This window comes from Notolepis coatsorum (genome assembly GCF_963971535.1).
Source record: "Notolepis coatsorum genome assembly, chromosome: 19".
NCBI lineage: Eukaryota > Metazoa > Chordata > Actinopteri > Aulopiformes > Paralepididae > Notolepis > Notolepis coatsorum.
In genome coordinates this window covers 43,557,211-43,574,636 of record NC_140183.1, presented here as the reverse complement: position 1 = coordinate 43,574,636, position 17,426 = coordinate 43,557,211, and the positions used below count along the sequence as shown (strand labels likewise).

Genomic DNA, 17,426 nt, shown 5'->3' with positions numbered 1-17,426 from the left:
GTGGACTTGGTGAGATTAATTTTTTTGCGTATTTCATCGAAACTACAAAAACCCTGTTTGTTGAAAACGTCTCCTAATGTGTGTATGCCTTGCTTTTCCCATCTAGGGAATCTTATAGGTTGTTTTCCAATCAAGAGTGCATTGTTATTGAATAAGGGAGTATGATTATGCCATTTATGTGGGATAGAGTATTTTATTTGTGTTTCATGCCATATCCGGATCGCATGAGTGATTATGGGGCCAAATTTCCGTTCGCATTGCTTAATTGATAATTTGGTGTACACTATGTCCTTCAGCCTATGTGGAGCTACTATATTTTCTTCTAAATTTCTCCAGGATACTGATGCTTGGGGGTCAAACCATGTTGTCAGTGGCCTTAAAGTGTACGCCTTAAAATAGTGGTGGAAATCTGGAAATGCCATACCACCGTCTGCTTTGTTTCTCTGTGCGGTGGATCTTTTTATACGTGGTGGTTTGTTATTCCAAATAAATTTGGATGTGGAGGAGTGTAATTCTTTCCAGTAACCCTTTGGAGGGGGTAACGGTAGCATTGAGCTGAAGAAGTTGATTCTAGGTAGGACGTCCATCTTAACTATTGATATCCGTGCTTGTACTGAGTTTTTAAGTTTTGACCACCTGACAAGGTCGTATTTGATTTTGTTTTGGATTTTTATTAGAGCTGGGCATAGATTTTTTTTTTTAATCTAGATTAATCTACCTGCAATCCTGGAATTAATCTAGATTAATCTAGATTAAAATGGCTAAAAAAAAAAAAAAAAAAAATCTGCCGAAGGTGTTCAAAATAGGTGTGTTCTACCCAAATAATGACCAGAGGAGGAGATTTATCCTCTCCTCTTCATCTGAGGAGTCACTAGCTGTTCTATCTCCTTGTTCAACAGCATGAACATGTCTCTTCTTTTTGTAATTTCCAGTGTTTCTTTTAAAACCAGATTTATCGTAATTTTCTGTGCCCTTCCTTTGATGCCATTAACATTGTTACACTGATATTGACATCATATGTATATACTCTGTCAGGATCTAGGGGTAACAGTACTGTATATTTGAATACCGCTTATGTCACAAATGTATCAGTACTAAATACCTATATGTCCCTATGCCATAAATGTCATGTATGTTGTGTATGTCATAAATGTCTATATGAATTGAAAATGGGGGACCCTGATGGAAACAAGACAAACGTCTTTCTCAGGTCTGCATCCCCTTAACAATTGTATGTATTGAGCCGTACTGTATTGTATTTGTACCCATTCTGCAATCTGTTAAATAAAGTTTTCATTCATTCATTCATTCATTCACAGCTCTCTCCAGTGTCAAATCACTCTCTGTCAGTAGTTTCTTCTGTGAACCTTCATGTCTTAATCCACAGACAAACCTGTCTCTCAATGTGTCTTTTAGTGAATCTCTAAATTCACAATGCTGCTGACTGGTTGCTCACACACAGACTGCTGCAGAAGCAGGTTTCTCAACAAATTCAGTGCAAGCTCAGTGTAACAGTTCCATGAATGAATGAATGAATGAATGAATGAATGAATGAATGAATGAATGAATGAATGAATGAATGAATGAATGAAAACGTTATTTAACAGATTGCAGAATGGGTACAATACAGTACGGCTCAATACATACAATTGTTAAGGGGATGCAGACCAGAGAAAGACGTTTGTCTTGTTTACATCAGGGTCCCCCATTTTCATTTATTTGCTCCACATTGTCATTAGCCCCTTTCATGACTGTGATGCACTGAGTGAATCCACAGTCACTTGCTCCTCAATAGGAAACCAACCTAGATTTACCATGAAGGACTGGTTCTGGCCGAACCGTTCGTTATACAAGAATCACAGAGAAATTACAAAGGTACTCACAGTTGCACGAGGATTTCGGACAGAGATAAGGGATGGTGCGCATGCGCTGTGATCACCCAACGGCGGAAATAATGCCGTTTTGAGCAGTTTATAAAAATTATTTAAAATGTTTATTAGCAACGCAGAGCTTTCAAACCATCCCGTATCTCTGTCCGAAACCCTTGTGCAACTGTGAGCACCTTTGAAACGTCTCTGTGATTCTTGTATAACGAACGGTTCAGCCAGAACCAGTCCTTCATGGTAAATCTAGGTTAGTTTCCTATTGAGGAGCAAGTGACTGTGGATTCACTCCGTGCATCACAGTCACGAAAGGGGCTACATTGTCATCAAACGGTCCAATATTTCCAATAACCCAAGCCATTTCTGTTGTAAACACTCACGATAGTCCAGTCGATCCTTCCTTTAGTGTGTAAAGTGGATTTCCTCCTCTTGTAGATGTTTTCAAGTGCCGCTCGAGTAACGTGAGCTAACATGCTAACATCAGGGTCTCCCATTTTCATTTCATATTGCTCCAGATTGTCATCAAACGGTCCAATATTTCCAATAACCCAAGCCATTTCTGTTGTAAACACTCACGATAGTCCAGTCGATCCTTCCTTTAGTGTGTAAAGTGGATTTCCTCCTCTTGTAGATGTTTTCAAGTGCCGCCCGAGTAACGTCAGCTAACATGCTAACTCGCTAAGCTAACGTTAATAATGGAAACAAAGCTCTCAACGGACTTCTTCTTTCTTGCATTGCGCAGATTCAGACGTCCTCATCGCCGAATTGTGTTATATCCTGAGGACTTCTTAACCTCACCTGTATAACAATGATTACCGGACCACTACTTTAGTTTAACACATTATTCTGACTACAGCTCCGGTAGTGCAATCACTTCCTGGTACCACAGCTGGGAACTACGGCAAGTATTTAAGGACAATACAGACCCAACGTTGAGAAAAAGATTAACGGCGTCAATTATATTATCGCGCGATACTAGTCTCGCGATAACGCAGCACGTTAACGCCGTTAACGGCCCAGCTCTAATTTGTATGTAATTGTACTTCACCGTTTGGCTTATGGTAGGGAATATTTCAACTCCCAAACATCTAAAGTGTTTTACCATCGGTATCTCTTCTGGGAGGGTTATATTTCTTTTTGCAGGGGCGTTAAGTGGGAGGAAGGCCGACTTCGGCCAATTTATCCTAAATCCCGATAAATCTCCAAAGTCCTCAATCAACTTGAGAAGATGAGGCAATGCGGTGTTGGGGTTTTGCATGAACAGTATTACGTCGTCCGCATATAAACTAATTTTGTGTTGTGTGCCCTTGATTACGATTGGTTCTATGGATTGGGATTGTCTTATATATTGTGCTAAAGGCTCTAATGATAGATCGAATAGTCCGGGACTAAGAGGGCAACCCTGTCTGGAAGAACGTGATACTGGAAAGATTTCGGAGGTGATTGTACCTGTTGTAATCATGGCCGATGGGTCTTTGTATAATACTTTAATCATATCAATGAATCCTTTTCCTAACCCCATCCTTTCTAATACTGCCCATAGATACGACCATTCCAACCTGTCAAAAGCTTTCATTGCATCCAGGGACAGCATCGCCTTAGGTGTAGGCTTGGGCGGTATGACGGTATTACGGTATACCGGGGTATTTAGAGATACCGACGGTATTGAAAATCAATACCGTCAAAATCACAGTTGGGTTTCAGTTTCTATTTACACTGAAACGGAGTTTCGACGGGGACTGCATTGGTTGTAGTGCACACACACAGCACGGCCAGCAGAGGGCAGTTTCCTAATGATTGATTGGCTATTGTGAGTCACGTGAGGAGAACACAGAGGTGCGTCACACTAACCTGTATGCATTTCCTCTATCTCTGAGCAGACTGCTAAAGCTTAAGCAATAATAATAATACGTTACCATTGAACGATGAAGCGTTGAAGTTAACCACCGTCACTCCAGCCCACGATGAGCTCCCTGACCACAGATGGCTAACGTTTTGTCAAACAAGAGCTAAACTTGCACACACTGTCGCATTAAGCAAAACCCTCGCCGCCACGAGTCGACTCGCCAGTGACTTCATCCAGCACAACGAGACTACGAGAGACGGAGGCACTTCTTTGGGAATGTAATATAAAACGGGGTGAGTGAGTGTTGACATTTTTTAATCCTAATGCAACTGGCTCACGTTGATACGATGGTGCCGGGCTGCCGGCTAACTAGCTACAGTTAGCTCACGTCGATACCTGGATGGTGCCGGCAGGCAGCAGTGGCTACCTTCTGTGATTTGTTTACTTCGAGGTTGAAGAAAGTGCACTTTCAGGTTGAAAGAACGGCCTTAATCTCAACGTGTTTCAATATAAGCAAGCGTTATGTATGGTGATAATAACGAGTATATTGTTAGCTCCGCCACCCCCCCCCCCCCCCCCCCCCCACCCCGCTGATGAAAATGAAAGTCATACCGTCATATACCGTATACCGGGGTATTAGGTCATCAAGGTATGACGGTATGAAAAAAATTATACCGCCCAAGCCTACTTAGGTGTGTTGTCTTCCTTGTTAGCATCTAGTACGTGTAGTAATCGTCTTATGTTATCAGTGATCAAGCGGCCTCTTATGAAGCCAGTTTGGTCCGGATGAATTAAAGACGTCATATGCTTTTGTAGTCTGATGGCTAATACCTTAGAGTACAGTTTGATATCGGTTCCGAGGAGGCTTAAAGGTATATAACTACCGCACTCGGTGGGGTCTTTGTCTTTTTTAAGGAGGACTGTTATAAGTGCAATATTGTCATTCTTATGGAAGTTCCCCTCCTTGACTGAGTATAAAATCATATTTAGTAATAAGGGTCAAATTATGTCCCAACAAGAGAGGTACATTTCTGGTGGGATACCGTCTCTTCCAGGAGCCCTACCACTTTGCATTTCAGATATGGCCTCCCTAAGTTCATCTAGTGTGATCGGTGTTTCTAACTGTTTAGCGTCATCCTCTGAAAGTTTAGGGAGGTTAATTTGATTAAGATATGTGTCCATTTTGTTTTGATCGAAGGTCGTTTCTGATTTGCATAAGTTGGAGTAGAATTCTTTGAATGTCGTGTTTATTTCTTTGGGTTCTGTAACAAGTCCTTGTTGTGCTCTAATGGTAGTTATATCTGCAAATCTTGCGTTGACTCTTAATCGCATAGCTAATAGGTGACTTGGTTTGGAACCTTGGGAGTAACCAATGATTAGAATACTGTAAGGGAAGTACACTTGAATGTGCACAGAATGTGCCAATATACAATAAAAACACTACACTATGTACTTGACTTCTATTTTATACTTGCTATACTTATTTTGTACTTATCTATTTTGTCTAGCACAGTCTCTGGAGCGTAACAGAAAGAAGCATTTTGTATAAAAGTATTCTGTACTTCTGTATGACAACTAATAAAGAAACTTGAAACACAAGACCAATGCTGCAGACTGATGAAAATATAATGTATTTCTCTCCATATAGGCCCCTACCAAAATCAATTACTGTAACATGTCAACATGGAGAATCACAACAAAACATGTCCCAGTTTTCTTGTTACTACATTTACATTTAGTCGTTTAGCTGACGCTTTTATCCAAAGCGACTTACAAGTTCTGTATGACAAGTCATCAGGAAGGGCACAACTCTATCAGCTGAGTAACAATGTTCATCAAAGTGTTGAGTGCTACAGTGTAGGTTAGTTTATTAGGACAAGTGCATGACAGTAAGGTTAGTTAGGGTTAGATTTTATTTATAAAAAAAAAAAAATCAGATTGAAGAAGTGGTTGAAGAAGTGCGTCTTTAATCGACAGCGAAAGATTGGACGGGTTTCGGCTGTCCTAACTGGGGTGGGTAGCAGTGTTAATTTTGGCAGCTATTTTCATTTTAGTTTTAGTCTTAGTCATGTGTCAAGTGCTCCTTTTTCGTTTTCATCATATTTAGTCATCTTCATTTATTTTTAGTTTTGTCAGTTTTAGTCAACTAAATGTCTGAGCATTTTAGGCCCTGTTTAGACGGAAACGCTAGCAGGTGAATCCGCAAAAATATTTTTTTGGATGTGCCTTTTGTTTATACGGCAACAGCGTTTTTACGGGGAGAAACCGCAAAAAAGTGAGACCACCTTCCTGGGTGGAATTCCTAGAAACGATAAACCTTTGCGCTATCATCTAAACTGTCAAACCGCATTAAAACTATGACGAAACGGTTCTCAAGGCTCTCGTCGCGCATACTGCTTACATCACAGGCATGCGCCAGTAGCCTAGAAGCGTAAACAAAGCATGTCTGATTCTATCCATGGCGATCACCTGAAGGCTACATTGGCAGTACTTTTAAATACACAAGAATCTGTCCCGCGGCTATCGCAACTATTAGTGACTGGAGCCACTGTCTGTGAGTGACTCTGCTTTGGTCCAATCACATTCCCCCACCCACAGTCTGCGAATCAGAGGCAGAGTAGGGCGGGTCTTCACAGCACGTCATGTGACATATGCGCCAATCGTGTGACAGCGGGGCTCCGTCGTCTCGAGTCTTTACAGCCTCGTCTGCATGCAGAATTCCATCCCAAAACACTAGTCTAAACGCAACATTAAAAGTGAGACCGCAAGTCGACTTTTGCGGTTTCTGTTCAGACTCTCTCCGTCTAAACATGGCCTTAGTCTTAGTCAGTTTTTGTCTAAATTTTGTCTTTTTTGTTTTAGTCTAGATTTTGTCGACGAAAACGGATTACATTTTTGTCTATTTTTAGCTAATGTACTAAAAAAACTATATTATATAAATTATTAAACTATTTTTTTTCTTTTCTTTTTTACAGCTACTGTTTTATATATACTGTTTTTTTAGTAATAACTAGAAAGTAATGGTATTTATTCAACAACAGGTGATTGTATAGATTAGTATTAGTATCATTAAATGACAACTATGCTCAACTATGCTTCACCCACGGAAAGGTTGTTGGCACATTGGTTCCACACGGACATTATACGTTGTTGCACTTGCTTCCAGAAGGCTCCGTTTAGGTTAGCTAGTAGCAGAGGCTCTGTTGTGATTTTAATGCACAATAAATATTCAACATTCTCTTTTGAGACTCCGCCTCAGACTCTTATCATTTGGCACTAAAAGCTAAACATTGTCACCGGTATGGCTGTCTGCAACATGTCATTAATTGTGTGCGAGAGGTCGATCAGTTAGCCACATTAGCGTGAGCTAGGTTAGCCACTAGTTAACGCAAGCTAGATGGAATTACAAACAATGTAACGTTACTGGTGAAAAAGTGATTTACCTTGGAATACCCCTTTGCCAACTTGCTGTACTTTGCATTTTAAAGCCCACTCCGCGCTCACTTCAAAATCCACCCGCTCACATGCTCTCATTGGAAGAATGCGCCAATATGAGAATTAGAGACATAGATCCTATTAATATAAGTCCACATAGCTAGGAAACAATGCTAAACATTTATAAGATAGTTCCCCTTTAATTATTCATTACAAATATATCCATACTTCCATTGTGTCCGGGACATCCTGTGAAATCGCTTCGTGTGACTGCCATGTTTTTTTTCTTTTTTTTTTTTCAGTTTTTCTTTTGTTTCACAATGGGTCATGAATTGGGGTCAATTGAAAATGGGGGACCCTGATGTAAACAAGATGAAAGAATTTCTCTGGTCTGCATCCCCTTAACAATTGTGTGTATTGAGCTGTACTGTATTGTACCCATTCTGCAATCTGTTAATAACGTTTTCAATCAATCAATCAATCAATCAATCAATCACAAACCAATTACATAATCCAACTATGTGTAACAAACTAACATATTCCAGTTGACTATCTTTTTTGGAGGATTCGTTCAAAATATATTCATACTTCCATAATAATAATTCGGTTGTGGGAGGGATCTGGGGCCACGTGGAGTGTGTTATACAAAATAACAACGTCTAACTTGACTATTTCAGCCAATCAGAATCAAGAAATTTGCATGCCATTGTATAATGAGGAGCCAGTGCAGGTCCCTAAAAAGTGGGGTGACATGGGCCGACTTCGGTAGGTTTGAGATCAGGCGGGCAGTAGTGTGCATATCACTGTAAGCTCAGCAAATATCAGACAAACATACTGTATCCAGTACAGGTTACAATTACAGTAAAAACTAAACGAAAAAATTTAAGAAATGAAAATAGAATACAGAAAATACTATCTGTGACATTATCTGTTCGCCCAGCTGGGTCTGGCCAGATAATTTGTGGGAAACTGGCACATGTTTTGTTGTGATTCTCTATGTTGACATGTTGACTGATTTGGGTATATGGAGAGAAAAAATATATATTTTCATCAGTCTGCATCATTGGTCATGTGTCCAGTGTTGTATGTATTGTATATTTGCACATTCTCTGTGTACTTTACTCTCCTTCCATTTTGGTTGAAGACAGGTGAACTCACCTGCTGCATTTGTATAGTGCTTACTGTAAACCTGATTGGTGTGTCTACAATTAAGCAATCATGTGTGTGCGTACCTGATGGCTGTGTTTAACCAATTGGCTCATATGTGTGGTAATTTGACATTCTGTGTCTAATGTAATGCAAGTGTGTTTAGTGTTTTGCAAATCACTGTGTATTGTTTTGAAAAAGGTGTGTGAGGCTGACATTGTGCTTATAGTGGTGCAAATCTGGGCCCATTTTGTGCTGCAAGGTTTTGATAATTGTGTAATACTTTTCATTTTAGTGTTTATGCAATTGAACAAAAACTGTAATAATCCAAATGTAACCATCAATATCTTACTTTTCAATATCATCAATATCACATATTCTTCTTTTTGGAACATAGTTTACAGATAACAAGATAAGCTTAGTTGATCATTAAGTCCATATGGTTCAACTGTGTTTAGTGTGTATATCCAAAAAGCTATTATTTATTTACAATATCTCCTCCTCTCTGGGAGGGGGAAATGTGTTCAATACCCCACAATCTGGGGAGCCATGTTTTCATGTCTCGCTGTTCCATAGTCCATGTTTTGATTTGCCAAAGCCTTACAGTATGTTTAGTAATCATTGTTTTGAGAGGACGTGTGGTCTGGCCTACATACATTTCTGAATGTAGCCAACATGGGTGGTGAGTTAATGTTGTATTTTTTACCTGTGCACGGGTGAAAAACGTGTTTATTGTCTGATGAATTGGAGCAGTGTCCACATCTATAGAATCCAGGAGGTGGAGGGGGCAACCATGTGTTTTTTGGGGGGGGGGGGGGACTCATTGCACCGAGATCTTCTGAAAGAAATACAAGGGGGTTTGGCACAAATGTGTTTCAGGGCAGGGTGGCTTTGTAAGACATGCCTGTCCTTGGCTCTCATGGCTCTCCAGATTTTGGGCTATTAACCCCTTAAGCTTACCCCACATTTTGCATAAAACGCCTGACCATTGCATACCCAAAGTAATTTGCTATTTATTATACTTTACACTTATAGGACATGCATGAGTCTGGTCTCTTTTGAAAGGTAACATTCTGAAGTTTCTTACACAATAAAGAAAAATCACTTTGAGTGCTAATGTATTAGAGAAACAGAGGTTTGAACACTGAAATAAAATATTTGCTCCTTTTGTGTTGACTTGTTGCCAGATCAATGCCTGTTTTTGGGTTCCAGCTGAGAGGTAGGAGCTGGAAAACATAACGCTTCTATAGCCTGAAGTATTATGCAGTACAGGTCCAAAGGTTATTAAAATTCCACGGAAAATTTGTGTTTAACAAAGGTTTTTGTAATGTGTGTACCGCAATAATTCAGTATGATTATCCAAAATGGCCGTCCACTTCCATTCATCCAGATGTGTGAGTCAAAAAAAAAAACTTGTTCGTCTTCTTCTGCCCCCTTCTCATTGCAATCAGCGCTCGTCTGGGATCGCTTTCGGAGCAGACGCTTCTTGGCTACAACGGTGGTCAATAATTTTCGCTATCAGCGGTGACTGGTCAGTTCAGGACGTTTACAACCGGATGTAGTCACTCATCGGAACGGCTTGTCAAATTACGCTCGCCGGATATTTCGTCTTGTAACTCGAGACCCGAAGCACGCAATAGGTTGAGTGTGGTGGCGATCGGAAAGCAGCAAATTCAACTTTCCAACAATGTATTGGTTGATCGGCGAAAAATGCAGCCCGGAGCCGGCAGACGAGGGCAAAGTGCCGCGACGTGCGGGTACGCCGAATGTTAACTTCTCCCTCCCAGAGAGGAGGAGATGTTGTAAATAAATTGTTGAGAAGAGAGGCTTTTTGGATATACACACTAAACACAGTTGAACCATATGGGCTTAATGAAGAACTAAGCCTCTCTTGTTCTGTAAACTATGTCCCCAAAAAGAGGAATATGGAATATGGAAAACAAACGTGTCTATGAATATTTCAGTTTTGAACAAAGCAAATTTACATTACAAGGCCATGCTAATTCTGTTGTTCACTTATTTTGCCATATTTTAGTTACTGTGTATACTGTAAGTGTGGGGAAACACGTACTGCACATGAACAACATAAAGCCATTGTTTATATTACAGAAAAGAGCAATAAGAATTGTTCATAATGTGGATTCAAGAGAACATACCATCAGTCTGTTTATTAAGTCAGGACTAATGAAGCTTAAAGATTTAGTTGAGTTACAGATATTATTAGTTATGTACAGGACAGGGTATTGCCAGAAAGCTTGCCGAGGTTGTTTGTTTTTAGCTCCAAGGACGAGGAGCATAGAAGGACATTTAATTTTAAGCACCAGTATGCACAGGCTAAAGCAGATGTGTATTTCAGTATGTGGCGTAAAACTGTGGAATTCTCCACAGAATGATTTAAAGGGTTGTATAAATATCTTTTAGTTCAAAGTATAAAGAAAGAACAATCAGACTTTATGAAGTTAGGGGGTAACATGTTTCCTTAGTGATAGTGATAGTGAAATATTGTGTATGGTGTATGATTATATTTCCCCTCAGGTTACTGTAAGTATTCATTGTTACTATTACTATACTATACAAATAATTGTAATTGACAGACCATCTATTTCTATTGTTCATTTAAGTTTTGAGTAAAGGGCAGGCAAAATAAGATTGTCTTCTCCCTGCTCCTTTTCGGTCATGGAATGTGCAAATTAAGATATGCTTTGATTATGAAGCGCTTTTTTATTTTATGGAACTGTGCATTACCATGAGCAAAACAAATAAAAATGTAATAAAATAAAATATGTGATGTGATGTAGTACCGCTTAACAGGCGCCCCCAAAATTGGCCATTTTAGTTTTCGTTTTTGAGGACTGCATACTTTTTTTGCAAACCAAAACACTATACTTTATACTTATAGCACATGCATGAGCCTGGTCTCTTTTGAAAGATGACATTCTGAAGTTTCTGATACAATAAAGAGAGTTCACTTTTAGTGCTAATTAGGCTTGGGCGGTATGACGGTATTACGGTATACCAGGGTATTTAGAAATCCCGACGGTATTGAAAATCAATACCGTCAAAACGGAGTTTTGTTGTAGTGCACACACGCGCCAGCAGAGGGCGAGACCAGTCCTCACTAGTGGAGCGAGCCACGCAGAAGCTGGTTGTCTACACACAGGAGGAGGAGGAGGGGAACCCCGCTTCAGTGGGTGAAATTAAATGAGACACGCTTACTGTTGCTGGTGCTGCGGGCTAACTGGCTATTCTGAGAGCTAACTATTGTGTATGATCACAACGGTGTTCACGCTTTACGGTAATGTTGCGACAGTGCTGTGAAAATACCGTAAAGCGTTGTGGTAACGAGAGTGTGTGTTGTGTGTAGGATGCTGCGGGCGAACTGCTACCATTCTGAGAGCTTAACGTTAGCACTAGGATGCTGCGGGAGAACTGCTACCATTCTGAGAGCTTAACGTTAGCACTAGGATGCTGCGGGAGAACTGCTACCATTCTGAGAGCTTAACGTTAGCACTAGGATGCTGCGGGATAACTGCTACCATTCTGAGAGCTAACGTTAGCACTAGGATGCTGCGGGCGAACTGCTACCATTCTGAGAGCTTAACGTTAGCACTAGGATGCTGCGGGAGAACTGCTACCATTCTGAGAGCTTAACGTTAGCACTAGGATGCTGCGGGAGAACTGCTACCATTCTGAGAGCTTAACGTTAGCACTAGGATGCTGCGGGCGAACTGCTACCATTCTGAGAGCTTAACGTTAGCACTAGGATGCTGCGGGAGAACTGCTACCATTCTGAGAGCTTAACGTTAGCACTAGGATGCTGCGGGCGAACTGGCCATTTCCGTGATTTGTTTTCTTGGTAACACGGGTTGCTGATAAGAGGCTGATAAGTAAACAAACATAAGGATGGGTGAAGGCACGTTACAAAATAACATAAAAGGCACAGCCGGGCTGGCACAGAGTAAAGATCAAACTGAGAACTCAAAAATAAACAAGCAACAAAACAGAAGACTAATATACACTTACTTAGACAGTACAACACTACAGGGCAAAGACGACGTTGACAGGAACAGGGTTAACGGAGGAATGTCACCACACAGAGAAGCAGACCGAACACACATATATACACAGACTAATTACAATTGGCCACACCTGGCCAATCCAGTCTAAAACACACAACAACCAACTAAACACAAAAGCAAATTACAAAACCACAAGCAAACAGGGGAAACACATCACACCAGGGAAGGGACATTCAATAACACACACCATGAAATAACATTAATTATATTTATCAATATAGTCAATATCGGTGTGATGATTGCCTGCACCATCTGGGTCATCTGGCCACTAGAGGGAGGTAGGAGACCAGGCAGGAGACCACTGTTCCCACTGTGACCACAATTTACATTGTGGCCACTGTTTCCATTGTCCTCCCTGGAACCGTTACAGATATGTGCGTAAACCGTGCTTACAATAATTTCTAGGGGTGCACCGATATATCGGTCGGGTATCGGTATCGGCCGATAAGTGCCTTGTTGACTGCCATCGGCCTATCGGCCGATAAGCTAACATTTTCAGATGGCAGTGGCCGATAAATATCCGTCAATTTGTGTCGCGTCAATCTGGTCCACACGTTCAAACTTTGAAAAAAGTTTCAGTCAAGCGACCTGCACAACGCCGCCCCCACACACACACGCTACTGCATCAAAGTTACTTATGATTAGCAAAGGCATTCATTTTGTGGCAATAACGTTATATAGTTACATGTTCAATAACATCAGCATATTTACCCGAGTCGACCATAGCAAGCATTACTCATTCATATCTCTCACTTCCTTCCTTTGCTCAGAGAGCCCGTACTGAATTGTACCCATTCTGCAATCTGTTAATAAAGTTTTCAATCAGACAAATGTATAGAATAGCTTTTATTATAACATTCGTTGCAGTAAAATCATTATGCCTCGTTTAGTACTCCTGCGGAGCGCTGGTAATCTACTCGTGGGCCGCGGGGAGCTAACGTTATTAGCTTTGTTGTTGATCTCTCGCGAAAATCAATGGCGGACTTCCCGGAAGTAAAAAACGAATAAGCGATTGCCGATTGGTGGTAAGAACAGCAGGAGGTGGGTGCTAGCAGTGTGACGTAATTGGCAGAATCGACTGTCAATCAAAATTGTTCTGTTGTACCTGACACCATGCATTGCAAACTCAGATTATGGAGATATTACTGGAGAACATGGAGCTTTGTTTGAGAGAGATACAGTGAGTGCTGTCTCTTAAACTCTTAAAACTCATAAACTTTTTTGTCTTTTTAGTCAAGTTAGTCTGTTGAAGATGAAAGCCCAGTGGGTATTGTATGACTCAGACTTCAGTAATAATCATGAGCATTATAAAATATATAAAAAACACACATGGCATGATGGAATACCATAAACATATTTCTTGATGTTTCCTTTTTTAAGTAAGTAAAGAGGCCTATGTTCATATCGGTGAGCACAATTTGTAACACAAAAAGAGAGACGTGTAGCCTATTTATTTATTTAATATTTTATTTATTCATTTTATTATTATTATTTTATTTGTTGCCATGCCTAAAATAATAGTCAAGCATAGGGCTAACACATTTTCATAAACAATAATATAATTTTTTGTTATATGGTTATAATAAAAGCTTTTCTATACATTTGTCTGATTGATTGATTGATTGATTGATTGATTGATTGATTGATTGATTGAAAACTTTATTAACAGATTGCAGAATGGGTACAATACAGTATAGCTCAATACAACAACAGTGCTAAGACTGGAGGATGAAGACCAGAAAAAGACTGGAGGATTTTTTACATAAGGGTCCTCCATTTTCAATTCATCAAAACATTTAGAGACATACAGTAGTTTCATAATTATAGTTTTTTTTAATTGACTTTTTTTTATATATATATTTTGCCATCGGTATCGGCTGATTGTGTTAGTTGAACAATCGGTATCGGTATCGGCCGCAAATTTTCATATCGGTGCATCCCTAATAATTTCTAAGCAAAGTGTGGGATTTATCAATTTGAACGTGTGCTTGAGATTGTGCGTATATCTACGCACAGCTCGGACCGTGCGTACATGTCACCAAGCAATAGAATGGGAAGACTGCAGACGGATGGATTAGAGTTCCAACAAAGACGTGTTCGGTATGACACGTAATTAATTATAGTTCATTGTAAAATAGCGACATTAGTGTAATTATTGTCAAACCCTATAAATAGCATTTGGAATAGGTCTTTCCGAATGATGGTGGTTTATAGCGTTATAGGATGCGGGGGGAACTGTTTTCAGAGATAGGGCAGTCTATTTGCCGAGAGAGAACATAATATTAAGTAGATTCCGCTACCCGAGACTTGTACCGCAATTTGGGACCCAAATTCGAGCGTGAAACAAAACGCAGTGTTGGATGTCGTAATTTCCCCAACCCCCAACTACATACAATATCCATATATCAATAATAACAGCAGGCTGAGGCCAAGAGAGGATTTTACGCGAGTGTAACTTTCAAAGCTCCATCAATAAACAAATCCAGTTATGTGAATAGAACGGGATTCCACTCGGTCAATGTACAGATAATCTGCGATGCGCATTTGGCTGATAATGTCGTTGCCGGTGGCCAGGAGGAACACGACTCATTCAGGCCTAATTGTATTTAATTCAATGGTAATGTTATTACTGGGGTATCTGTAATTCAAATAGCACTTACATGCAGATCGGGGTTATCCACTGAAGCCATAATGACTCTGACCAAAACCAACAACCCAACAGGAGCACAATTATAACGGGCTCACGCGCGCACAATAGGCATTGTAGAGCGCAGTTGGCCTGCTGAAAGCAGCAATTCAGTCAAGAGGATCAGACAGCAGTTTTAAGTAAGTCTACCCTTGCAAGGTCTTAATCTAACTTGAAAAAACCTCAACGAACAAAGGCATTTATTTAGCAGTATATGATTTTTATGAACAATTTGCAGTGTAAGGTTCACATAATTAAAACAAAATTATCAACAATCCATCAGGATAAGTGGAAGGTGGAGATTTTGAAAAAACCTAAACTTAGAAAATATATTGCAATTAAAAATGAGTATTTTACTGAACCTTATGTAATGTTAAACTTAAAGAGAAGACGGAGGTCTCTGTGTGCCCAGTTGAGGTCTGGCACCCTGCCATTGGCTGTGGAAGTGGGTAGATTCCAGGGTAAACCTGAGGAGGAGCGGTTGTGTGTTCTGTGTGATCTGGGAGTGGTGGAGGATGAATATAATTTTGTTTTTTATTGCCCTTTGTACACCACTTTGAGGAGGGCTTTATTTGAAAAAATTCAAATTGCAAACCCAGATTTGTTTTGGCAGTCTGAGAGCTGTATGTTGAGTTGTTTTTTTGTGGAGGACATCTTCGGTTTTGCAGGATTTTTGGAGAAGGCATGGCACCTGAGACAAAACACACTGTATCCTATATAATTGTATTTGAATTCACCTTGTTTTTCTGTTTATTTATTTACATTGAGTACAGCTTGTGTTATATTACGTTTTATTGTATTTTTTTGTATTTTTCTTTTTTTTTATGGCCATCTTGGTCTATGTCATTTGTTAAGTAATTGGTAAAGTATATTATTATATACTTATTGTTATGTGTCTTGTAAGCCCATATGGGCTGGGCATACATCTGTATGTAAGACACGAAAATAAAAAATATCAAATCAAATCAAATCAATATGGTATATGGCAAACGCAAGCGTAAAATAGTGGTTACGAGTTTGTATTCTCCATTGGGAATAGAGAGAGGGAGAGAGAGAGGGAGAGAGACAGACAGAGAGACGAGAGCACAGAGCGCACGTGTGCGCGTGTGTGAGCGGCTCGAGTCGCGAGTGTGTGTAAAAAGCAGGGGGAGAGACAGAGGAGAGATCGCTCAGAGACTTGCACCGTATGAGCCTCTCTCTCCCTCTCTCTATCTGTCTCTCTCTATCTCTCTCTCCCTCTCTCTCTCTCTCTTTTTCTCTCTTTTGAGGAAGTGCTGCTTGACAGGGAAACCGCTTCCGCATTATTTCCACTCGCTCCGTTTTGATCATACTTACTCAACGTTACGCTAACTCCTCCAATCACAGTTAAGCTTATCTTCTTACAGTACAATCAAAACAATATACATCTAACAAATGTTCATATAATGTTCACCTCTATTTTATTACGAGGATAAAGGAAATAGAAGCAGCATTGTCTACGCAGGGAATACTAACCGAAACCGTCTTTTTGTCTCAGTGGTCTTTAGTGAAACCTCCGCTACAGCCCATAAATACAGATGCTTACAATGGTCTGTCGGGGGATTGTGGCTCTGGCATGCTTATTTATTCTAAGAGGCAATTGCATCCCTCCTGATACCTTCCTTCCTGCCACAGGCAAAGTCTGCAAGGAAGTGCACTGAGGTAAACAAGGACGAGTGAAAGTCTCTGCATATGTGTCCCCAGTTCAGTGTGTCCACCTAAATGTGTTGTGAAGGTGAATCTCGGTGGTGATACATGTTCAGACTTGCAACTCCCACTAACTCCACAAATGAAACATCAGGAGTAATAATAAAGGCCATAACAATTACAGGGACCCGAATATTGTATTGTATTACAAAAGGAGGACTGATTTAAACAAGGATGGTTTCATTGCACAGCGTCAGATCTAGAAATGGTGATTTTCTTCTTTTTTTTTGCGCAAAGCCTACCGACTGTAAACTGATGATTGTGCTTGATGTAGGTTTCAGTTTCATTAGGGTCTGGCTTTAGCTGGGCCTCGTGTCTAAATTGAGCTTGTCATTTGTTTTACTTACAGAGCCAAGCCCTGGCCCACTATAAGGGAACCAAACACGCCAAGAAGCTAAAATCTCTGGATGCCCCAAAAAGCAAGCTCAAAGGCTCAGTGGTCACCAAGGAAACCAACAACCAGGACATTTCTAAAAGTACCAACACTTCACAGATCCCCAACGGCACAGAGAGGAAAGGTTGGTACCATCTGTTTCTAAATCCACACACTCACGGTCTTATTATATCAGTGTCAGGGATATTATGGATTTAGCCCGATCACTGCGGTGGCAGATCCTTTGTGTGAA

At 40.3% G+C, this 17,426-nt stretch overlaps 1 protein-coding gene across 2 annotated transcripts in view; it reads left to right on the top strand.

Moving 5' to 3' along the window:
* znf385d (zinc finger protein 385D) overlaps positions 1–17,426 on the top strand; it is a 147,543-nt gene that overhangs the window by 89,048 nt on the left and 41,069 nt on the right. For both annotated transcript variants that reach the window (XM_084336470.1, XM_084336469.1), the window contains one exon: positions 17,150–17,318. In XM_084336470.1, coding sequence (XP_084192596.1) covers positions 17,150–17,318 — 169 coding nt within the window. The remainder of the gene's footprint in view (positions 1–17,149; positions 17,319–17,426) is intronic.